A 25187-nucleotide genomic window follows, 5' to 3' on the forward strand; every position below is an offset into this window, starting at 1 on the left:
TCGCATTGTCCGCCAGGTTCGTTCCTGCGTACTCACCGCTGTAGCAGCAAACTGCGGACCATGGGACGGAAAGTGACCCTCGCTACTTGCTCTTTGAATCAGTGGGCTTTGGACTTTGAAGGCAACCTGGAAAGAATACTGCAGAGTAAGTCGGAGTATTACTGCCGGACACTGGAGTCTGTGGAGCTATTCCCGCGGTAACCGGTGGAGGTTTCTGGTTCTATTAATGTCAGAATGCAAAACCTACTGTTCAAAGACATAGCAGATACTCCAGGGCTGTTACCTTAGTGCAAAACGTTGTGATACAGTAGATGACTGCGGTGTAAAGTGTGTCAGGATATTTCAGCCACTCAGGAACATGAGGAAATGCTTTACACAAGTGTTTTTAATCAGAAAAAGATCCATTTTCTATCCAAAGTTCTCAGTTTGCATAGTCTCAAGATGAAACTTAAACCGATCCCCAGTGTTGATCATAGATCTTCTATCCTGATATAGGTGATCTTGTTATCGCCATACAGCATGTTTTCTAGTAATTCTATGAATAAAGATATAGGAAACTTTCTAAAGACTGTTTTCGTGCTCTCCTGTGGGAATTAAATACTTTACATACATTTAAATACTAAATACTTTTTTAGTGTAAAACTAGAGAGCATCTTGGGATGGATCACAGTATCTTAATATATAATTTATCATGATTCTATTCCATTGAAAGACGATAAATCATCATATCATCATTATTATTATTATTATCATCGCCCAGCCCTAATAGAACCTGACAACTGTTTACACATAATTCATTTAACAGCTATAGACACAGTGTCTGACCTCTGAACGAGCATGCCTTCCTCACCAGGTTCTGCAAACCTTCCAGTCCTTTACACCATACAATAATAATAATAATAATAATGCTCTATTTATATAGATAGGGGCAGGCACAGTAATGAGCACTGATATTTACATATCTCTGAAAACACGCCGGATTATAACAAAGCTGCTAATTAGCATCCGTAGTAAGTAGCTAAAGAAATAATAAAATATAAAAAATAAGAAGAAGCATCAAATGAATAGATAAAATACTAATAGAAGAGACACGACACAAAGCACAATACATTACATACTCAGTAGGACACCAGACTTTAAAGCAGACGCTCCGACTCAGTATGCAACTGTTGTACCTTTATTTGCCTGTCTGCAAAAACCCAATAAAGACATTTTGGGGGGACAAAAAGGACACCAGACCCAGACAGGATATAGCAATGGGGTAAAAAGTAACGTTGAATTAGTTCAAGTCCAGTTAGTGGTCGCACTTTTTTAGATTTGATTCTTGTAAAGGGGAAGACTATTCCCTACAATAAACACCACATTCATCTCAAACGCAGTGCGCCTGTGGGGGATCTCACAGTCTCCTCTGTCCCCTGGTGCTCATACCTCCCCGAGTCCTTTTCCTTATGAATTCATTTAGCGGTGGTGGAGCCAGACCATGAAGACTTTTATACACAAAACAAGCAAATCTAGAAATTTTGAAATTATGGAAACTTGTGTTTTTTAAGAGTTTTGCAGATATGGAAGGGGAAGGTTTTTTTTTGTAGAGAGAGTCTATTGGTTTGAGTGCTGTCGTACATGCCAGCGACCAGCTTGTTAAGCAGTAGTCAGTATAACAGAAGATCATACAATGTAAAAACGTCAAAGCTGCACCGCTGCTTAATGAATTCCTGATCTGTTTGTATTTGACAGAGTAAGACACTTTTTTGAGGTGTTTCCTGAATGAGGGTATCCAGTCTAGAATAACTCCCATGTATCTAAACTCGCTTACCACAGCGAGCTCCTCGCCTCCCCAGAAAGACATCAGAATTAATATATATATATATATATATTAATAATCAATATTTAGCAGGCTTTTAGTAAAACACATACAGACACTTTTTTTTTTAACATTTAAAGAAAGACATGGATCAGTGAGCCAGTCCTGAACATGAGCCTTTTGTCATTTGTGCTGTCGAACTCACAAAATCAGTCATGTCATGTTGATGCACCCATAAACTCGACTTCTCTACATACTCAGGATTAAACTTCAAGACATTTCTGCCTTTGCTGCTTCCATTGGGACCTATTTTCTTTCTGGATTATTTCACACATCCCCTGACTGTGGAAGGACATTAGCGAATCACTGAAAACAATATGTCAATACACACAAAACCAACAATAATCGATGCAAAGATAACAATAATCCTGCCTGTCGTCTGTCTGTTTGTCTGTGTGTGTGTTTCTTTGCAGGTATTGAGATTGCTAAAAGTCGTGGCGCCAAATACAGACTGGGCCCTGAGCTGGAGATATGGTATGATGGAAAAGGCATTCATTAGGTTTCACACTGACATGAGTGTATTCACATATTAAAATGTCAGAGTATAATTATCTTCATCCAAACTATAATCTTTAGAGCTTCTGGACTAAGCAATAAAAGCAGATGTTTTATAAGGTGCTAGCACTGCCAGAGGTTGACTTCACTGACGTCTCATCTCTAATTCACTGTATTTTGCAGTGGTTATGGCTGTGCAGACCACTTCTATGAGTCGGACACGTTGCTCCACAGCTTTCAGGTCCTGAGGAAGCTTCTAGAATCTCCTGTCACCCAGGACATCATCTGTGATGTGGGCATGTGAGTATCACCTTCAAACCGTCAGACCAGTCCAAAAGTCCTGTGGCGTTGAATTGTTGAGGAATTTTCACCTGCTGATGGCGTAATTGTCATTAGTACCAACTGTGCACAGTGTATGCAGCTTCAGGGCTCCAAGAACTGATATACATTAGTAAGAGATCTTATGGAAATGTGGTAAACACCAAAAGCCGAAGTGAAAATTGCACATGAATACCCCCTCATGTGGTAATTTCCACTAGGAAGCTCGTAGAATACTTTTTTCCAAGAGTTGCTGAGATGAGATAACCTTTGACCTTTTCAACTTGGCGGAGTGAAAGGGTCTACTTAACTACAACAACACTGTTTTTGAGCTGATGGGAAGAGTATGTGCTTCAGATAACTGTAGACCAAGCGTATGTAGCTAAAACAGAAATATGAGCTATTTTTCCTTTAAAAAGTCTTCTATTCATGATCTATAAAAAATACAGTATATTATTTACCGTTAATAAACCCTCTTCTTGCTGTAGCTGATGAATTAGGCAGTTTGAAATGGTTTTCTCCAAGTATGAGATCAGGATCTGTAGGTCTGCCATGTTTTATACAGCTACGACAACAAACGCACTTGTAGTTTCCAGTTCACAAGTGGAAAGGAACATCGTTTCCATAGCACGCAAAGGCAGCAATAGAATAAGTTACTTGCTCATTCATTCAAATGAAAGTCTAATTTTATCATCTTTGTTTTTATAGCTTATAATTTATCACACTCAGACATGCATATTTAATTACACTGGCCATCAAACTGTGAGTAACCTCCTGAATGAACATTACTTTAGTAAAACCAACCTTGTTGTGTACCTTTCTTGGTGATAGAAATAACTGCTTAATAGGCTTTAGAAGGAAGCCATAACACAGTCACTATTCGGGGCTGAGAGGATCGTTCCGAACGTTGGATGTCCTTCACATTTGCAGCCAAACAGGACAATTTTGTTTTAGCTGAGAAAGCTCAATTGTGTAGCTGGAAGTCTGTTTTGTGACACATTGTGTTCCCCTCAGGCCCATCATGCATCATAATGTACGCTACAACTGTCGGGTCCTGTTCCTCAACAGGTATGTCAGCACACAAGTCCAGTCACATATATGACATGTTTTTTTTCCTATCTATGCATTTATAAAACTTGACTGGCCAAGTCAAAATATACTGGACATGTACATATTTATCCCTGAGCATTTGTCATCCATTTTGTAGAACGATACTGCTGATCAGACCTAAAATGCAGATGGCCAACCACGGGAACTACCGAGAGATGCGATGGTTCTCTCCTTGGAACCAGTTAAGGTTGGTCATCTACTACAGACTGTGTGGCACAGATAATTGAATATCTGTCCCTCCTTTTTGAGAACACTTATTCTTGATATATGAAAAACATTAGCAAAGTATTATATTTTTTCATTACTTTCATTTGCAATGAACTTTATACTTGATGAGCAGATCTGTTCATGGGTGGTTAGACTGGTTACCCATAAACACATTTACCTCAAAGCTTTGGTCATGTTTAGCATGAGCATCCGGCTTTATAACAAGATATATATGACAGAAACTATGGAAAGAGGTCCCCTTTACTCTTTGAGGGTATAATGGGGGCAATAGTGATATGTTTGACAGGTAGTTGATGTGCAGGGACTACTATGTATAAACCACTATATGCTGTGAGTAGTTAGTGACATGAAGAGTAAGCTGTTTGTTTTTGATGTGTTAAAACAACTCTGTTCTTGTAAATAAGCTTACTCGGTATCGTTTCTAATATAGTACCTCAGTGTTAGCAGGATTCTCAGCTGATGATGGCAACACTGGATGAAACTGCCGTGACATCATCTTCAATGCAACACTCGCTGAATCCATTTATCGGAAACCAAACTGTGACGTCTGCACTTTTGTATGGCTCAGTGTACAGCGTAGTTTTGAGCGCTGCCATTGTAAAAAAATCTGCGTCATGTGTTATTTAAAAATTGTGTTTGCTATTGACACTAGTTGGGCTATTTAAAAATGGTGGGTTTTTGCAGGAAGTCACAGCTATATATAGGAGTTGCTGAAAGGTGTTTTTTTTTTTTCACTTGTGTAGAACCTAGAACAGTTTCCCCATTATGGTAGTCGTTAAGCTATGTTAGGTTAGGCCAAAACTTTGACTCAGTTTGGTTTACCACTGGTAGTGAGAGTACTTGTCTTTGTTTTTTCAAGGCACGTGGAAGAGTATTTCCTGCCCAGAATGATCCAGGAGGTAACAGGGCAGGTAAAAAACAAACCATCATTATCTGTGTTTAGCAAAGATTAGCCAAATCTTTGCAAAGAGAGGCCCAGTGTTTTTTAGGCCTCATTACAGAAAGTGATGTCTGAAATCCTATCTCATCTCAGGACAGGATGACATTTAGGACTTTCAGAATCAGAATCAGAAATACTTTAATAATTCCAGGGGGGGAAATTGTTTTTGTTTCACACTCCAGCTATGCAGTATAAACAACATATTTAACAACAACATGAATATAAACCAGTATATATATATATATATATATATATATATATAACTTTATATTACAATGGTAATGTATGTACAGATCAAAAGTACTGTAAACACGTGCAAAGTACCATACAATGTGCAAAGAACAGATTGTTTATGGTTGAGTCCAAATTACAGAGAGAAAATTACTTTTGGTATTACAGAAACTTGTTTCCTAATGCATTTAGGAAAATATCCCATTTTTAAATATTTATTATTTATAGAACTGTTGTTAGGACAGATCTGTAAAGGTGAATCATTTCTTTAGTTATAAATAACTACCAAAAATTGCAGCAGCACTGTTGTTAGGTCTGTATGCTAATGACAAGCTGGGTACCCAACATAACCTCAGTAAACTCTCTCCTTTACTCTTAGCTACTGTTATCAAAACGGTATGGTAATTAATATGTAGCTAAAAGCTTAATGTAAGACTACCAATGTTAGCCAGGTTTTCTTTCTCCTTATTTCTATTAAAGATGGAGATGACATGAATTATTGCCAGCCTCGGAAGATTGAGGCTAACTCTTCTTGATGTAGAATACGTTTGTTAGCTAGCTAGCTAACGTTTCACTAACTTTTGCTATCAGTAAAGTTGCTACATTCTTGCCAGGCAATGTGCATGATCAGCTGTTATTGGAGCACAGAGCAAAAATGAAGCGGGACTTAAGAAGGGTCTACGTGGAAGAAAACGCCCCAAAAGGTTCTCTTGTCATTACAGCTAGCTTGCTACGCTGTGACACGTAAGCGAGCAGCTGTTAGGATTTCTTAAGTTAAGTTAAAATAAGAGTTCTGAGATAAGATAGGACACAGCCATGAGTTTAGAACTGCTTCTCTAAAAGGAATATAAATGTTTCTGTAATGAGGCCCTTGTTTCTTTGTGTTCATCAGGATACCGTCCCATTCGGTGACTGCGTGCTGTCCACAAAGGACACCTGCATTGGCACCGAGTTATGCCATGAGCTGTGGAGCCCCAGAAGGTAGAACAACAGAGGATTGTAAAAGGATTGCATAGTCGCAGTTTTCCGTTTACCATCTGAAAAATTCCTTGACTGCTCCTTTTTTTTTTTCAGCCCTCATATACAGATGGGCCTGGATGGGGTTGAAATCTTTACTAATTCATCGGCCAGTCACCATGAGCTCCGCAAAGCTGAGCAAAGAGTTAACCTGGTCAAGTCAGCCACCACAAAGGTTGATTCATATAAAAACATGGACACTTTGTGATTATGCTGGGTAGAAACATACAGTGTATTGTACTAGACTATATGTATAGAACGCATATACTGCTATTGAAAAACTACCAGACAAATTAGCTCGGCACCTTAACAAGACACTTTATGTAGGTTTTTCTTTTAATTTGTCACCCACATTTACATACACAGACAATGCAAAGCAGAGGGCAGTGTTGTACCACAAAAGCAGAACATATTACCACCATAAAATCCTGTGCTATCAGCACTTTGAGTGTGGAATAGATTGACTAAAATCAGTACTGCATTCAGTGTATTGTTGGTGTTGTTCCAGAGTGGAGGTATCTACCTATATGCCAACCAGAGGGGCTGTGACGGGGACCGTGTCTACTATGATGGTTGTGCCATGGTGGCCATCAACGGAGACATCGTGGCTCAGGGAGCACAGTTCTCGCTTAATGATGTGGTATGTATGGACATGTAAAGAACCAGATCCGTCTCAAAACCAACCTGCAAATAAGTCTTTATGTAGTAGAAAATCATAAATGATAGGTGTGAGGTGACATTATTGTAGGTGTTTACAGGTATGTTGGGTAAGAGCAGCAGGGCAGGCAGACCGCATTCCTGAGTCACAAGAGAGAGCGCGGGTGTGTGTGCGCGGGTGTGCGTGCGTGCAAAATGCAGTTGTACAGACAGCAACATAAATAAATAAAAATGTCACAAACTGACCGGGAAAAGATTGAACATTGAGTGTGTGTGTGTGTGTGTTGTAGGACGTGATCACAGCCACTCTTGACCTTGAGGATGTGCGTAGCTACAGAGGAGAAGTGTGCCAGCCAGTCATGGTGAGACAACACCACACTCACATTTTTGTAATGTACACATATTTCCTACCATCCCCTCTAAAGCTCACTAATGACCAGGTTGTATCAGGTGAAAATATATACTGTGGTTTATTTCAAGATAGCTCCAAAACTACTCACAATTCCATCAGGCTCAGCTCGACTTTGTGTTAACTGCTGATTAGCAAACGTCAGCATGCTAAACAAAGGTATTGCACATGGCAAACATCTTACCTGCTGCTATATATTAGCATGTCAACATGCTGACATTAGCATGCAGCCTCACAGAGGTGCTGTGTGGCTGTATCAGGGAGAGTTAACTTCACTGAACAAAACACCATTTTCACAAGTTTAAATAAAAGATCTATGATGTTTTCTATGCACACAAAAGGCTTCACTCTCTCTCACACACACATTTAAAAAAAAAAATCTGTGTTAGTGAGCACTTCTTACCAAGATAATCCATCTACTTGACAGGTGTGGCAGATGCTGATTAAACACCATGAAAATTAGGTGTGCAGTTTTAATTTTAAAAAAATGAATGTAATAGGCACTCTGAGCAGTTGGAGTTCCTATGACAAGGGCAGTGGTTCTCAACCTTTTTCTGTCAAGGACCCCTTATTCAGGGGTGTCAAAGTGATCCAGTAAAGGGCCGCTGTGGCTGCAGGTTTTCATTCCAACCAAGCAAAAACACACCTGACTCGAGTCATGCAATCACCTGAATTGTCAAATGTTGATTTGTTGGATCAGGTGTGTTCTACATCACTCTTTACCAAAGTGCCAGACGCCATCAGAGGTGAACATTTTCTCACTCAAGTCAGTCACGATGCCAGGCTGCAGTCAGGTCAAGACCCCACTGAAGACGAGAAGCAGCAGATGAGCTCCCCTGAGACGGCTTTGCACAATTTGTGCAGAAATCAGTTGTGCAAACCAATCGTTGCATCAGCTGTCCGGGTGGCTGATCTCAGACGATCCTGCAGGTGCAGTGGTTGAGTGCTTACACATGGTCTGAGGTTATGAGGCCAGTTGAATGTGCTGTCTCCGAAATTAGGTTAGAGATGGCTTATGTTAGAGAAGTGAACATTCGATTCACAGGCAACAGCACTGGTGGACATTCCTGCAGTCAGCATGACAACTGCGCGCACCATCAAAACCTGTGACATCAGTGACATTGTGCTGCACATTTTAGAGTGGCCTTTTATTGTGAGCAGCCTAAAGCGTGTGCACTTATCATGCTGTGTTATCAGCATCTTGATATGCCACACCTGTAGGGCTACACAATAAATATTTTTTTTCAAGATATCAACTTGCACAATAAAAGTTGTGAGAGACATTCAGGGATCTTTTAGTTGAAAGAGAGTATCAGTATAAAACTGCACTTTAAAATGTAGCTTTTATTCTTTTTTTAAATCATGCTTCAGTTCAGTGTTTTTTTAATTCATCAAACAATTTGCTGTATTGTAGCAGTTTACTGAAAGCAGCCGGGAAGTGGAACGGAGTCAGTTTCAATATCTGTTTTATTTATCACAAGTAATATCGTCATTACAATATTTAACAACGTTATCACATATTTTCCTTCTAACCTGCAGCCCTACACACCTATCAGGTGGATGGATTATTTTATCCATCCATCCATTTTCATCATTTAGCAAAGGAGAAATACTTACTAAGAAAAGCCTTTAGTGTGCATAGAAAATGTCTTGGATCTTTTATTTTGACTCTTGAAAAAAGGGAGCAAAACCAAAAGTGTTGCTTTTCATATTTTTGTAATCTAAAATATAGCATTTAGCATAAACAATGCTACTATGGTTACCTTATTTTTTAACATACTTTAGGTTGCATACAGATTTAGAATAGTGGTTAAACTGGTGATAGATAGATATTTGCCCTCCAATCAGAAGCTTCATTTAACTGTGGTAGCTTGGTGTCTCATTGGTTAACTAAGTAACTAAATCGAAACAAACCCCTTTTTATATTTAGGTAGGAAGAAACCAATTTCAGTAGTAAGTAAGTGATTTACTGAATTTGTTCTGTGGCTCCATGATCTCCCATGTGAACATGTTTGAAGGTAATTGTAACATGCTGTATGTGAGGTGTGGCTGTGTTTACAGTTGAGTGCAAATACTGTATGTCTTTATTGACCTTGGGTGTATGTCACATATTAGAGCTAATGAGACTGGAACAGAGGCTGCTCTGGGGTATGCTCTCATAATGAGGTCCCTCTGTCTTTACAGACCTGTGAGCAAGTCTCCTTGTCTTGAGACACAAATCTCATTTCAAGTCCTGAAACACAATTTCGAAGGATAAGTTAGGGTCGTATCAACTACTCGACAAATCATCCAAATACTGCTCTAATGTACAAAATACTGCAAGCATTTCAATAGAATGAAGGACCAGTTTAACTATTCAAATGAACATTACAAACAATATTAACGTTAACGTTATCAGAACTGGCACTGAAACACTCGAACAAAGTCCACGGCCCATGATATAGCTAGTCACTAATCGCTAATACTAATCAATATGTTTATACTAACAAACTAGGTGAAAGGTGTCGTTCATAGTGACGAACCCACTGAGGATAATCACCCAACTCTGCAGTTTCCCTTAGCTCATGAGAGCCTTTAAGCATTGTTTTGGTTTTATGGTCTGCAACTGTAATGTTTTCAGTCTCACGGCTCTCATTAACCTGATTTCCAGCAGCCGGGAGCTGCTTTTAATGATAAACCCCCTGTACTCTACCTGCTCAGCAGTAAAAAGCAGACGGACAGAGTTAGAGACTACAGTATCTCTGTCAGGTACGTCCGGCCGTACTACTGTTCAGACCGATTTCCAGCGCGCCAGATCCTGGGCAGGCCAATCACAACTGTTTATTTAAAGTAAAATTCCAGCGTAAAATCATCCCATGATCTTTTCCGACACTTTCACACATCAAATAAGCCATTGGGAAAGTTTTTTTCGTGTATGAACTACTAATGGAGATATCCCGGAGTGTCGCCAACAGCCAGATGTGGCTAACACTGATTAGCTCAGGGCATTAAGGAGCCCATTGGTGCTTTGTTTTATGTTTCAGGACTCTTCTCATGCTGCTGTTGATCCGTATTAGTGGTTAAAAAAGACGTTTGAATGCCTTCACCGTACTGCCCTTATGTTACTGTATTGCCTATTTCTCACCTGAAAAATATTTTAGTGTACTCTGTAGCTGTAACTGGAGAAAGTTTGTAACTCAGCTGATATTTTTTTCCTGCTTCAAAATGGACATGGCACTATTTTAACTTGCATGTGTCACATGTGGCGTTTTTATCTGTTTCACCGTTGATTTCATTCATCATTGGTCTCACTGATGCTTTTATTGCTTTAAACTAAATGCTATTAACCAGTAGAGACCAAAAGCGAGCTAAACCAGAGTGAATATTGGACTTGTATTCATCAGGTGGACACAAACAACACTCCAAATGAGTGATCATGTTAGTCTGTGGATGGATGGCACCTGTTTGGTTTCACGTCACCACAAAAACGTTATAAGATAATAATACATCAGATGTCAAGGTACAGCCTGTTCTGCTTCTCCCAAGTGACAAAAAATAGATAAGAATGGTATTGAGGAATGGCATTTTAGTCCCTTTTAGCTCATTGTTCTGGTCTTCCAGCCCAAAAGAGAGTTAGTGTTGGGCGCTTGAAGCACAACTCCAAATTAACTATTGCTTTGTGTCTACTTGTCTACAACTGTTAACCAGAAAGTGTGTCCTTTATTGGACAGATGTCCTAACCCGTCGTCCGACAGTTTTAAGAGATTGCTGGGGATGAAAACACCCTCTCCATTTCCCCGATCACTGTTTGATAGTTTTGTTTGTTTCACTTTGTCTTTTCATGTCTCCTCACTCTTACACACTCTGTTGTAGGAAAGTGAACCCAAACCTTGCCACAGGGTCAAAGTTGACTTCTCTTTATCCAGTGGTGATGATATCTACCTCCCTACTCACCAACCAGTACCATGGCACTTTCATACACCAGAGGAAGAGATCAGGTACAAATACTTACGTTTCATGTACAATTTTTTTTTCTGACCCACTGTCATTTAACAGCTTGCTGTACTAGCAGTCCAGAAATCCATTGAAGAGCAGTTGTCACCAGATGTTCAGTCTCCCACCTTAACACACATCCTGGAATATTCTCTCTGATTACTTCCATAGACTGTATTAAAAATGGACGTAGCGTCTCTGTCGAGGTCCATTTTCTCAACTTGATCCAATCGTCATCGCCTACGGGAGTCTCCATCTTGTCAGGCTTTGACGCCACCTCATTTCCTCTTACCAAAAAAGGGCATGTATGTGACGTTGGGGGGAGGGAGATACATCCATCTGGCTGACGTTTACCTCAGAGGAGAAGTGAGGGCCAGAGGCTAGCTGTCACTCGAGAGGCCACGCCCCTAATTATTCATAAACTTTAAGCTCCATAAAATAAAAACTAGCCTGGTACAAAAAAACTTCACCCCCCTCAGTGTTGTTATGGAGATATGACCTAAACATACAGACTAGAATGTTCTTTTGTACCAGGTCTTAAACAGGTGTAATGATACTGTGAAAACGGCCTGTTTATCATGGGGGTTAATGAGAAACTGCTCTATTATGAAACCTGCCCCTAGTGGACATTCAGAGAACTGCAGTTTTTGGCACTTCCTGATTGGATCAACCAGGAAGTCTCTGTGGTGGGGGCTTGTTAATTTACATATTCTATATACTGTTAACAAAACTGCTTTCTACTTTTAAAACAGTTATATTTAACATATTTATTAAAGTGTTTTCATAGTATATTTTTACACATTTGTCATAGTATATTTTGCAGGTTTTTGTAATATTTCCAGTGTTGGGACTGTAACTGTAGGCTTGTACGGTTTGTACTGTATCATTAATTTTAAATGTTTACGTTTAACTAAATTCCGGTTACTGAAAGGCTTGTTACTTTACTATCTCTGCCATCCGTCAGTCATAAGCGAGGGGATCTTGCGTTCAGCCGTGTGTTTGTGTGTCAGTGTCTGCTGCTCTCTCACACTACTCAACCCATCAGCCTCCTTGTCTGGGCTGAACTCATCCAGCTACACTTGTTACCTATTGCAAGTGCAATAAAACCTTTGAAAGCAAAAAGTGAATATTTTATCAATGCACCTGTGTAACAAGCATACACATGTAGAAAACAATATTTCAGTCTGCTCTGTCCACAGTATTTTATTTACTACGGCTGTTTTACTCTGCAAATAGAGAACTGTGTAATGAGCAGAAATAAACACTGGCTATATGTAGTTCAACTGTTAATCTTAGTTTGACACGTACTGTTTCCTAAAATATGACAGACCAACCCCTCCTCCCTCTGTCACTGTGTATCTGCACACACACACACAGCTCTTCGGACCGCATTGTGTACCTGATTGAGGACACTGACTGTGTTATTCAGTTTTAATAAAACTTGACTTTGATGTCAGGTATATGATTTATTTTATTGACATTTTAGTTGAGTTTCCAGTGAGATATGAGAGTTTTTTAAAGTGACTTTTGTTGTAAACTTTACTGTTTACTGCTGCTTGGACATAGTTATACTTAAGCTTAAATAAAATGAATTCAAATCCTGTTTTAAATGTATTCTTTGCAAAAGTATTCTTATTTTAAAAAGCAATTATTTAGCATTTAAAAAGAAACAATAAGAATATTGATAAGGAGTTATCAATAAAATCTAAATAATTCCAGCTGAGATAAAACAACAGGACTGAAATGAAAACTAGGCACATTACCAATGACAGCATTTCAAAGCAGCATTTAAAAAGTTACTAAAAAGTTACTTATCACATTCATTCTTTTTGCTGGAAGTAATCAGTAAAGTAATTTAGTTACTTTTTTAATAATGTAACTAGTAACTAAATTACTGAATCTTTATATTCTGTTAGTTCTTGACTCTTGCGGTACTTTGCTTTCATGTTAATTGCATGCACCAAACATGAGGTCAAATCCTTTCTAAGTGAAAACCTTGGCAATAAAATGTGTTCTGTTTCTGTTGTTCAGTCTTGGGCCGGCCTGCTGGCTGTGGGACTACCTGAGGAGAAGTAGACAGGTGAGGAAGAACACACACACACACACACACACACACACACACACACACACACACACACACACACACACACACACACACACACACACACACACACACACACACACACACACACACACAAACACACAAAGAAAAGGATGCTTCTGTATGTAATTGTGTGTTTCCCATTTGGATTATGAGGCTATCTTAAGATTCTGACGTGTGTGCGATGGTTCTGATCCGTGTCCCAGGCTGGTTTTCTGTTGCCTCTGAGCGGAGGAGTCGACAGCTCCTCCACCGCCTGTATCGTCCACTCAATGTGTGTGCTGCTCTGCCAGGCTATAGAGGACGGCAGTGAGTATCATTCAGTTTGCTTTCGTTTCACTTTATTGTAAACACACAAAGATAAGGCTGGTAATATTCTAGATTTTCCATACTCTCAACAAATCTCACGTTCAGACCCAAACCAACTGTGTCGAGCCAGTATCATGTGTGTATCAAAGCCTGATATATATTGATCTTCTCGTACACACCGTCCTGCTATCACAAATACTCAATGGAGCACCACATGTGGATCAATCCGCTGGTGAAAATAGTCCCCAACAACTGCACTGTAAAACTAGTGTAAGCAGCTGTTTCAATTATATATATATGGTTGGTTGCATGCCGTCCTGCTCCTGTCTCCTCCTGTTCTTCCCTCTATAACAAACCAGAAGATTCAAAAAGTCTTCTTTTCTTTTGCCCTCCCTCTCTTCTGTCTCTCTATCTCTATCAGACAGCCAGGTGTTGGAGGATGTTCGCAGAGTGGTAGGGGATGACTCCTACCGTCCTCAGCACCCAAGGGAGCTGTGTGGTCACATTTTCACCACCTGCTACATGGCCAGTGAAAATTCCTCAGAGGACACATGCAGCAGGGCCAAACAACTGGCCAGTCAGATCGGCAGGTAGGCAGGATTCAACCTCAGGGGCTTCGGTTTCAATGGGAAATTTGCAGATGTGAATGTACAATCAGTGTTGATGGGAAATGTAGTTAATTGAAGAAATATTCATATCGTAAATACATTTGTAAAATGTCAAATTAAATGTTTAATAAATTGAGAAAGCTGATATTTCCTGCTCATGGTGCCATGCAGGCCATTTCTTAGCTTTTTTAGTCTAATAAATAAGCAAAACAAATTTACAAAACCTCCAGAAAATAAGTATTCTTTCTCCTAAACAGAAAATTAGAAAACACTTCATTCAACTTGATAGCATAACAAACCAATCAATCTTACCAGATGAAGGTAGTTTGTTCTCCTTTCTTAGTGACAAACGAGGATCGGGGCATCCGTCCGTACCGGCAAAAAGCCGAACGGCCTGTACTCACCGATCCTTCTCAAAGGAAAGCTTGTCGCAGCCTCTGGAGGGCGAACAATACGCAACTCTGATCTAGAGATCAAGAGGCTACAAGCGACGAGCCGAATGTATAGCTAAAGCTAATGATACCGCAATAAGCATTAACCTGCAAAGTGAGAAGATGAATAGGAAGTGAGCTCGTGGATGACACCGGAACTTATACCCGAGTCGGGGGTCATCCAAGGTCACAAGTGACTTTGTTGATATTAATACTCGACCTGCGCATGCGCGAGACAGAAGATATTCAGTGTTAAGCACTGCCTCAGGCGGTCAGTAAGGATGAAATAGAACTATGTTTTCCAAAGCTGTCTCTCTCTGTTGTGTCAGCTTTCAGCGAAGCAGCTGCAGCTCGTTAAGAGCTCTCACTCCATCGGAAAAAATCACAAAAAAATTCCCTGTTGGTCTTGGTTGTCTTTTGCAGTTTACAGTTCCTAAATAAAGGCATGATACCCTTTTGAAATAGTCACTTTCTTTTGTTTTCCAGCCTGAAATGATAATACATAAAAAATAAAAAAAATACAGTATGATTTACACATTTTGCCTTATAACATTCAAGTGATTTTTTTTTTTCAAATTTTCTGGAAATTAATAATAAAAGAAAAACTAGAAAAGCAGGGTTGGAAAAGTGACACACTGTACTGCAAGCGGGGTGACTGTCAACACACTTACAGCGCTTTAAATTTTTAAGGTGGAGTGTTTTCTTTAATGTTACTTGTACATACGCTGACATTGGGAATCATACGGCCACCTTAAATCAAACTGAAACTATTGGAGAGAGAGCCCATTCAGAGTGGTACGTTGTAATGGAAACACGGCGAGTGAACGGCCATTTGAGAGGGCGTGCCCTGAAACTTTCCGAGTGGCCACATTTTACCCTAATGGGTAAAAACATTATAGTGATGCTTTTTATGTTGCTGCCCCTTCTCTCTTTAGACCTCCTATCGGTGTGGAGCATATGAAGGCATCAGGCCGCTAACAACAACATATTTCAATTCTTACAGATTACAACTTCAAGTAAAGGGTCAGTGCTTTCACCAATGCAAGAGGCTTTGTGACTGAATTGACCTTTGAACCAGAGTTAACTTAGTCGGGAGATTAAACAAATAACAGCTACTACAGGAAATGTTCAGTTCAGAGTCGTGTGGATGAACATTGAATTATAATAGTAGAGTATATTGTTCTTTTCTGTAGAGCTCTTGTCCTTTTGAGTTGCTTTGAAATCAAAACCTTTTCATCTTTTGCCATGTATCTCTTGGTTTGCAGCACACACATGAATATAAACATAGATATGGCAGTGAAAGGCATTCTGGGTATCTTCTCAGCGGTTACTGGAAGGTGGCCTCAGTTTCGCGCCAACGGAGGAAGTCACAGAGAAAACCTGGCTCTGCAGAATGTACAGGTGAGACACAGTCACACTCTATCTGTGTCTCTGCTTGTGTCACCGTGACAGCCTCTCTGCCACTCCTCTCCTTTTGTCTTTATTCTTTTTCTTTATCACTTATTACTTGACATTTCACATGTGTGTTCCCAGGCTCGAGTCAGGATGGTCCTGGCCTACCTGTTTGCCCAGCTGAGTCTGTGGGCTCGGGGGAAGCCAGGTGGACTACTGGTGCTGGGCTCAGCCAACGTTGATGAGAGGTATTACTGGAGCTACTGCCTAAGACACAGACATTTGATATTTCATGTCCTTTTAAATTAAATTCCAGGGTTTTTTATTTCTTTATTTCACACCAGACCACAGCAATCACACAAAGCAAACTCCAAACACCAACATACCAATACAGCAACAGCACAGCTAGAAAAACATCAACACATCTAGCTGGTTAGCTTGGTTCCAGGCTTCAAACTCTTTATATAAGGATGTTCTGCGAATGAATGAAGAAAATCACTTCCAGAACTGCAGCCGTTTAAAAAGTGGGAGGTGTTGAGCTGTGTTCACTAAAAACAAAAACTGTATAATTCACTTGAAAAACAGCTGCCACATACAGTGCCTATAGAAAGTCTTGATACATTAAGTACATTTTTTTCAAAATTTCTGAAAATGAATAAAAAAATAAAAACTAGGATAGCAGTGTTGGTAAAGTGATGGGTCCCTTTAGAATAACCATTATAAACATTCTCAGGTTTAACCAATCACCTTCCAAATTACACACCAAGTTAATTTGCCTCCACCTGACATCAACTGTGGTGTTTTTGATTTTACATCAGAATAAAATCAACTGTTCCTTGAGGATTTCACTCCTAGTAGAGCATGGTAACAAATAATTCACCATGGTTGGAAAGATGCTTTCAAAAGAGCTCCAGGATAAAGTTGTGGATAGGCACAAGTTAGGAGAAGGATCTTAAAAGATTTCCAAGGCTTTAACTCTCCCTCTGAGGAACGTTCAGAGTATTGTCCAGAAGTGAAGGCATATGGATCCACCCAGACCTGGCCTAGATCGGGCCGCCCTACCAAACTGGATGACCGAGCCAGGAAAAGATTGATCAGGGAAGCTACCAAGAGGCCCATGGTGACCTTGAAGGAGTTACAAGTCTTAGAATAAATTCCTGTGTAAAATCATCCCAGGCTCTTTTTTCGGCGAATACACTCATCAAAGAAGCCTTCGAGACAATTTTTCATGCACGGAGAACAAACAGAGAAATCCGGGACAGACGCCAATTGTCGCTAACAGCCCATTGTGGCTAAAACTAATTAGCTCGGGGTAGTACGGTGAAGGCAATAAAACATCTTTTTTTAACCACTAATACTGCTGAAAATAACAGCAAACCTCTGCAGCAGCATGAGAAGAGTCCTTACACATAAAACAAAGCACCAATGGGCTCCTTCCTTTGGGATTGACTTTGGTAATCCACTTGAATGGACTTTACTATGAGAGGAGCTGGTACAGGGGCCAGTAGGTAAGTCTTTAAAACACTCTTAATAAACTCTGGGTTCTGGGTAGGGACTCTTCTCAGAGTTATTTTGAGAAGTATTAGTGGTTAAAAAAGATGTTTGAATGTGTTCACCTTAATGCCCCAAGCTAATCACTGTTAGCCGCATTTGTTTTTTCAGAAAATTTTGAAAAAAAATATTTCACATGAATGTTGAAAGGCAAAATGTGTAAATTACACTGGAAAAATACATATTTTTACATACTATCATTTCAGGCTGTAAAACAAAAAGTAACTATTTCAAAGGGGTATCATAACTTTCTATAAACACTGTACATTGTAAGTGTAGCTAATGCAGTGTAAATGTTCTTTTTCTTTGTGGAGAATAATTGCAGCCTAACCTTTCTCCCATGAAACAACATTTTCTCATCAGTCTGACGGGATATTTCACAAAGTATGACTGCTCCAGCGCTGACATCAATCCAATAGGAGGCATCAGCAAGACAGACCTGAAGAGCTTCCTGCTTTACTGTGTTGAGCAGTTCCAGCTCACCTCTCTAAAAGGGTAAGGTTGCATGACTGTCCCGTGATGTTAGCATTGAGATCCCAGACACCAAACAGGGGGACATTAAAAGGCTCAAGCTGAAATCCTTTCCTGATTTTAATCTTTATACTAAAGTCAAAACCTTCAGAGGTAGAAGTATCACTATAAGGATCACTATGGGAAATCTGTCAAAACACCATCAGCATCATTATGGGTCTTGGCTAGGATTTGTTTAAGTATATTTGACTTATAAACAATTGGTGTTGATACATGTTACACATTTAAGCTGACATTTATATAATATCTATATATATATATATATATATAAATAACATCTATGTACTGTATGTTTAGGTTTCTTGCACCAGTCATTGTTTCATAATAACTAGTATAGTCATACTCTATAAGACAACTACAAACAGCATCTTGTGTGGTTTTGGTTTCCTCTGCAGCATTCTGTCTGCTCCACCCACAGCTGAACTGGAGCCCCTGACAGATGGACAGGTGTCGCAAACAGACGAGGTATAGGACATATGTGTGTAGACTTTTTAAAAAGAATTGCAGTGAAAAAGAACCGATCATCTTAGCAGCTAGCCTCACTCGTGGGAAATATCAGTAACTTATTTCACATTTTCCTAAATCAGTTTGTGAGTTGGAATATTGTTTTAACTTAAACATTGACACTTAAAGTGTAATTCCGGCGTAAAATCATCCCATGGTCTTTTTTGGCCCTTACATACATCAAATAAGCCTGCGAGACTATTCTTTTCGGGTAGGATCTATTAACAGAGAAATCCTGGAGAGTCGCTAACAGCCAGATGTGGCTAACACTGAAACACTATGGTGAGGCCATTAAAAGGGCTTTTTGAACCACTGATACTGCTGACTAATGGGCTCCTTCTTTTAGGATTGACTTTGGTAATTGACTTGAATAAACATTACTATGAGAGGAGCTGGTACAGGGGCCAGTAGGTAAGTCTTTAAAACACTCTTTTAATAAACTCTGGGTTCACTAACTACGTTGTTGGTGCTTCAGTTAATGTGTCAGGTATCTTATAATGCTACTGCAGAAGTTTGGTGTTATTTTGAGCAGTATTAGTGGTTAAAAAAAAAAACGTTTTAATGCCTTCACCTTAATACCCCAAGCTAATCAGTGGTGGCAACGTCCGGCTGTTAGCAACTCTCTGTGATTTCGCCGTTAATAATTGTTACACAAAACAAAACTGTCTCGATGGCTTATCTAATGTATGTAATTGCCGAAAAATGACCATGGGATGATTTTACGGTGGAATTACACTTTAAGCACCACTTAAATCCTGGGTATCCCCTCAAATACTGAAGAATTTCTACCTCTGCATGCATGCATTATTGAGATCGCCCTGATGGGGAACTTCACTGCCTGGTACAGAAACAGTACTTCACTGGAATATGACTCAGTTACTCTTCACACTGGATCATAGGCCGGAATCTGTTTTATTTATTGTCTCCCTTTCCTTATTTTCTTCCATCTTTCTCTAACCAACACACCCCTCTCTCCTCAGGCAGACATGGGGATGACCTACGCTGAGTTATCTGTGATTGGAAGACTGAGGAAGATCTCCAAGTGCGGCCCCTTTAGCATGTTCTGTAAACTCATTCACATGTGGAAGGACGCACTCTCACCCACAGAGGTCAGTTAGCTCCTTTGCAGTGTGGCACATTATTGTGCTTGTATGCTAAGGAGAGTGTCAGCCTCTATTAGAGGATGATGTGTCTATTTTTGAAGCAAGTCAACCATAGAAAAATGCAGAGCAGGCACTTTGAGGCCAAGTGTGTTTGCCATATGTGTAACCTTCCTGAACTTTCTGATCTTAAGAGTTAGTAAAGCAGAAGAGACTCACTTGTACCAAGAATAATAATAAATAATAAATTCAACTTCTTTCTACATGAACAGGATTCAATCAAACAACACAGATTTTTCTCAAACCAGTCAGTCATAGAAAAGTCAGCTTAGTTGACTAATTTTCTATGGAGATATTAAAGAGTTTAGCCCATTTATAAAGGTATACTGGTATACTAAACATTGCTCAGTAGTTTTTTTAATGATACACCATTGTTATAAAATGGCTTAAAACAATATTTAAAAAGAATGACTACCGTACATAGTGGATCCATTATGTTAATATGGACAGACTGCTGGTTTTAAAACAGTGACCGTGTTCCTTATAAAGAGCTCTGCACTTTAGCTGCTTGAGCTAACCTTAACATTTCAAAGAGTACCAGGAGGAAAAATTCCAAATCAGTCGGTCCTACCAACAACTCACTGTAACATTTCGACTGTTAGACTCTATCATGGTGACATAATCTGGCCACAGACAGACATATACACCACTTCTGTGTATCACTGTCGTGGCTGGTGAATATTGTGCACTTAGCAGATACCACCAAGATATTTACCTAAAAATGACAGTGTATCACCATCTTTCTTCAGGTGGCCCAGAAGGTGAAGCACTTCTTTCGGATGTACTCAATGAATCGCCACAAGATGACCACGGTGACCCCATCTTACCATGCTGAGAGCTACAGCCCTGATGACAACCGCTTTGACCTCCGACCTTTCCTCTATAACACACGCTGGACCTGGCAGTTCAGGTGCATCGACAGCCAGGTAGAAATAAGACAAGAACTTCACTTCACTCATGTTAGAATTTGAGCTAAAAGCAGAAAAGGACGATAATGTCGACATGCAGGAATGAACTGTGTGTAAGGATAATAAGGACTTTTATCGTAGGCTAAAGAGTTAACATCTTTATGAAGTTGTTTCCGTGTTTCTTTTCAGTTCCCACAGGTGTCCCAGATGGCAGCAAACAACCCAAAGCAAGAACCTGAGGTCCTCAATGCCCAGTGAAAATCCATCACAACAATCAAAAAGATCAACTATTACAAAAACTTTATAGAACCTTTGTTCGACCTCAGCCCTTGTCACAAGTGTATTATTCCCAAACATTGCTAAGACGCTTGGGGTCATTTGAAGTCACTCCAAATGTGGACTGCTGTAATGGCAAAATATCAAACTTTAACCTGGTTGGTAACTTTCTGTTTCTATGTTTTTTTTTTTATATTTGCTGAAAACTGTCACAATATCCCGACAGAATATCTATGAAAAAGTCATGATTCTCTACCTCTCTGTGTGTGCTCCTAATGTCATGATTCTCTACCTCTCTGTGTGTGCTCCTAATGTCATCTGCTAGATCCACTGTAACTGACCATCAAACAATCAGAGCGGAGGAGTCCCTGATGCAGTGTCAGTGACTGCTCGTGAACTCTGATCAGACTGTGAAACAAGGTAACGCTGATCAAATATGAATCAATATTCCCTTATCGTATTGCATATTTCAACTGTAAAGTGTTTTCAGTAACATATTTAGTACAGCTATAAACTTATAATGTTTATCCAGCCTGTCGGCCGGTGAGCGGGGCTTGGTTTTGACTAGACCTGGTCACAAACATTCTCATGTTTCTTAAAACACGTTATGTGAGAGATATTCAATACAGTAACAGACTTTTGATTCATATTAGAACAGTGCTGCCTAGTTTTACAGTTTGATCGGAGGTCAAAGCAGTCATTGATGCTGCATCAGAGAGTGGTTGGAAATCCCTTCAATCTCAGGGTACATACAGTACATTTGAGTATAGTGTGGAACTATTGTTGTAGAAAACTATTCAAAGTGATTGGAACAGGCTCTTGGAGGAATAGATTGTTATCTATGACTCACTTCACATGACTTCTGACTCAACCACAAAGTCAGGTGTTTGTTTTATTCCTGGAAGATTCTTCAGTAATGCTCAGTTACTAGAACAATGGCAGATTAAATTAAATCTGTTAAAGACCCTTTCCACCAGTGCCTGGGACACTCATGTTATTGGATTACAGGCTTGTATTTGGAGTCTAATGTTAGTAGTTGGTTAGATAGACAATCTGTGGGAAACACATTTAATTGGTTTTCACGTGTTGTTTCTACATGTTGGACATTTAATGACAACATTAAATAGTCTGGGTGGAACATGTATTGGAGAAAGCAATCGCACCAATCATCAATCGAGTCGAGAAAACTAATATGCTAATTGAATCAGTGGTCAGCTGACAGCATAGTGTGACACGTGATGTACAGTAGGTGCCTTATTAAGATGTTTCATCCTTAGTTCTGTTTTTGGATATTTTCCACTTTCCACTTTCTACATACAAGTGTCTTTTTTATCTTATCCACGGCTCTTCAGTCTGTTTACTGCCAGGGGCCTGTAGGACTGCAGCGCCACACTGGAGGCATGTTGGGCTCCTGGCTGTGGAAGTAAATCCAAATTATGAATAGAAAATAGTAAGTCAAGCATATTACATTTAAAGTCAGAATTATGATAATGCATGTAAATGTTGATGTCAGATTTATGATGCTAAATACAAATAAAGGGGTGGGGAAAGTCAAAATGAATACTTTAATGGTGCAAAGAAGGTTATTGGATCATTCAATTAGACAATAACTTAAAAAAACAACTAATTTTGACGATTCATTGTTCATGTCATTAATTGAGGGGAACAAACAGTTCCTTGGTTTAACTAGATTTTACAGTCTGACAATGTAATTTTTTGGGGGTTGGACTGTTTGTCAGATTAAATCAGCAATTTGAAAATGTCTGGCAATTTGTGCTACACTTCATGGTTTTCTGACGATTTACGGAACAAACAGTGAATTGATATAAAACAGTTATTGGCAGTTAAATCAAATATCCACTGTCATTAGTTGTAGCTTTACTTCAAAGTTAAAATTCTGGGCCACCAAGTTTCAAAAATTAGGTTTTCTTAAATAAAATTATGAACTACTATGAAATAGGGCCTAATCGCCTAAAACAATGTTACCTTGGAGGTAAAGTTAAAGATAAGTATTGCCACATCACATCACCAGTACGGGAAAACTAAAAATAAATATGAAGACATTGTATTGCTGCAGAGATGACAGAAACTCATCTGATCGCTGTGTAGGAGGCGCAATGCATCATCTCGCCATTGTTAGACAATCTTTGCCCAGCAGGTTGAGCCTGTTCGGACCTGGTATTAAATCCGTCCTGAGATCAGATCACAGGTGGACAGCTCTCAGTGCGTCTGTTCACATCTGGCAGCAGAACGCGTCTTCAGTGTCCACTTGTGATCTGACTCCACTTCCCCGCTCTGTATGCAAATAAACACGTACATAATTCCCATTAACATATAGATAACCTACATATTTGAATTAAATATTGTTCTTTGTTTTTTTAATGTTGTGTGTGAATTTCCGTCGTTACCCTCACATAAATCACTATTATTCAAATGTGAGAGGACTTATGAAAAAGCCATTTCCTACAGTTTGTCTGTGTGCCAAACTTTTCTCTTACAGACGACGGTTTGTATGTAATATGTTTGGATTTTGGGGTAATGATGTCTACCTGCGGTGATTTGTGCAGGAGAGCAGAAAGAAAGACTTTTTTTAAAAGTCTTGTCAAGTTAAGTTACTGCAGATGAAGCCCTAACATTACCTGATTTTGCTGCTTACAATAAAAGCATTGGAAGAACAAAATTACAAGGGTCTTTTATTGTGAAGAATTTATACGAAATAAATGTGTCTATCCACTTTAAAACTGCTCCGTCTTGTCAAGAGAGCTGGATAAGTGCAGGCGAACAGACACATCGCCAACAGTCTGGTAATAACATCCAGAACACACGAGTCACTCTCAGTGGTTTCTGTCTCATCTCATCTTCAGCCTCTTATCAGGGGTCGGGTCGCGGGGGCAGCAGCTTTAGCAGGGACCCCAAACTTCCCTTTCCCGGGCCACATTGACCAGCTCTAACTGGGGGCTCCTGAGGCGTTCCCAGGCCAGTGTGGAGATATAATCTCTCCACCTGGTCCTGGGTCTTCCCCGAGGCCTCCTCCCAGCTGGACGTGCCTGGAACACCTCCCTAGGGAGGCGCCCAGGGTTCATCCTAACCAGATGATCCTGAACCACCTCAACTGGCTCCTTTCAACCTAAAGGAGCAGAGGCTCTACTCCGAGTTCCTCACGGATGGCTGAACTTTTCACCCTGTCTTTAAGGGAGACTCCAGCCACCCTCCTGAGAAAACCCATTTTGGCCGCTTGTACCCACGACCTCGTTCTTTCGGTCATGACCCAGCTTTCATGACCATGTGTGTTGTTTCATTCATTACCAGACATCATCAAATGAATATTAGCTCCTGTGAGCTATGTTAAATATCCCTATGTTAATTATTATTTTCATTTGCAAGATTATGGTTAGAAAATATCAATTGACCCTGTGATTACTTTGTTTACACAGACAGACAAAAGTGAAAAGACTCATTGAGTCAAAGCTGAGACAGACAAGGTGAGGAGACTGAGGGAAAAAAAGAGAGAAGGTGATGAAGATGAGAGAGATAAAGCAGGTAGTGTTCACTGTGGCCAGGATAAACGGGATAAACATCACGTCGCTGCTGTTCAACATACAAAGAGAGACTTCATTAGCACTGACTAAAAGTAATAAAATAAAGGTGTATATACCTTTACCGAACTATTTTTAATACACTTTGGCAGGAGAGACAGAGAGTCCCAGAGAAAATGAACAGGCAGTGAGTACAGGGGGTGAATCTCCCTTTACTTTAATCGAACATGGCCGACATTCATCTTCAGCTGTTTCCTGATCCTTTAGCCCTTTTGTATTTCCAGATTGTAATGTGGATCATTCATCTCATCTCATCTCATCTTCAACCGCATATCCGGGGTCGGGTCGCGGGGGCAGCAGCTTTAACAGGGGACCCCAAACTTCCCTTTCCCGGGCCACATTAACCAGCTCTAACTAGGGATCCCGAGGCGTTCCCAGGCCAGTGTGGAGATATAATCTCTCAACCTAGTCCTGGGTCTTTCCCTCCCAGCTGGACGTGCCTGGAACACCTCCCTAGGGAGGCGCCCAGGGTTCATCCTTACTAGATGATCCTGAACCACCTCAACTGGCTCCTTTCAACGCAAAGGAGCAGCGGCTCTACTCTGAGTTCCTCACGGATTGGCTGAACTTTTCACCCTCTCT

The 25187-nt window shown here is 40.0% G+C and overlaps 1 protein-coding gene across 1 annotated transcript; it reads left to right on the plus strand.

Moving 5' to 3' along the window:
• Window positions 1-23456, plus strand: nadsyn1 (NAD synthetase 1). Its single transcript, XM_083917006.1, has 21 exons — window positions 1-145; window positions 2275-2335; window positions 2540-2656; window positions 3689-3742; window positions 3882-3971; window positions 4872-4923; window positions 6076-6164; window positions 6258-6375; window positions 6709-6840; window positions 7148-7219; window positions 11119-11243; window positions 13270-13318; window positions 13546-13648; window positions 14070-14238; window positions 15953-16088; window positions 16221-16327; window positions 17994-18125; window positions 18557-18626; window positions 19646-19774; window positions 20575-20751; window positions 20923-23456. Exons 1-21 carry the CDS (start codon window positions 61-63, stop codon window positions 20989-20991), a joined length of 2136 nt encoding a protein of 711 aa, XP_083773132.1. The 5' UTR covers window positions 1-60; the 3' UTR covers window positions 20992-23456.
• Window positions 23457-25187: the final 1731 nt, after the last annotated feature.

Source organism: Echiichthys vipera (assembly GCF_963691815.1).
Source record: "Echiichthys vipera genome assembly, chromosome: 1".
NCBI lineage: Eukaryota > Metazoa > Chordata > Actinopteri > Perciformes > Trachinidae > Echiichthys > Echiichthys vipera.

What these genes read in the sequence shown, in the direction of transcription:
- nadsyn1 (XM_083917006.1), top strand. Translation starts at nt 61, where the DNA reads ATGGGACGGAAAGTGACCCTCGCTACTTGCTCTTTGAATCAGTGGGCT. An exon ending in TCTCCTTGGAACCAGTTAAG is followed by an intron (nt 3,972 to 4,871) that starts GTTGGTCATCTA and finishes TGTTTTTTCAAG; the next exon opens with GCACGTGGAAGAGTATTTCC. An exon ending in CTGGCCAGTCAGATCGGCAG is followed by an intron (nt 14,239 to 15,952) that starts GTAGGCAGGATT and finishes CTTGGTTTGCAG; the next exon opens with CACACACATGAATATAAACA.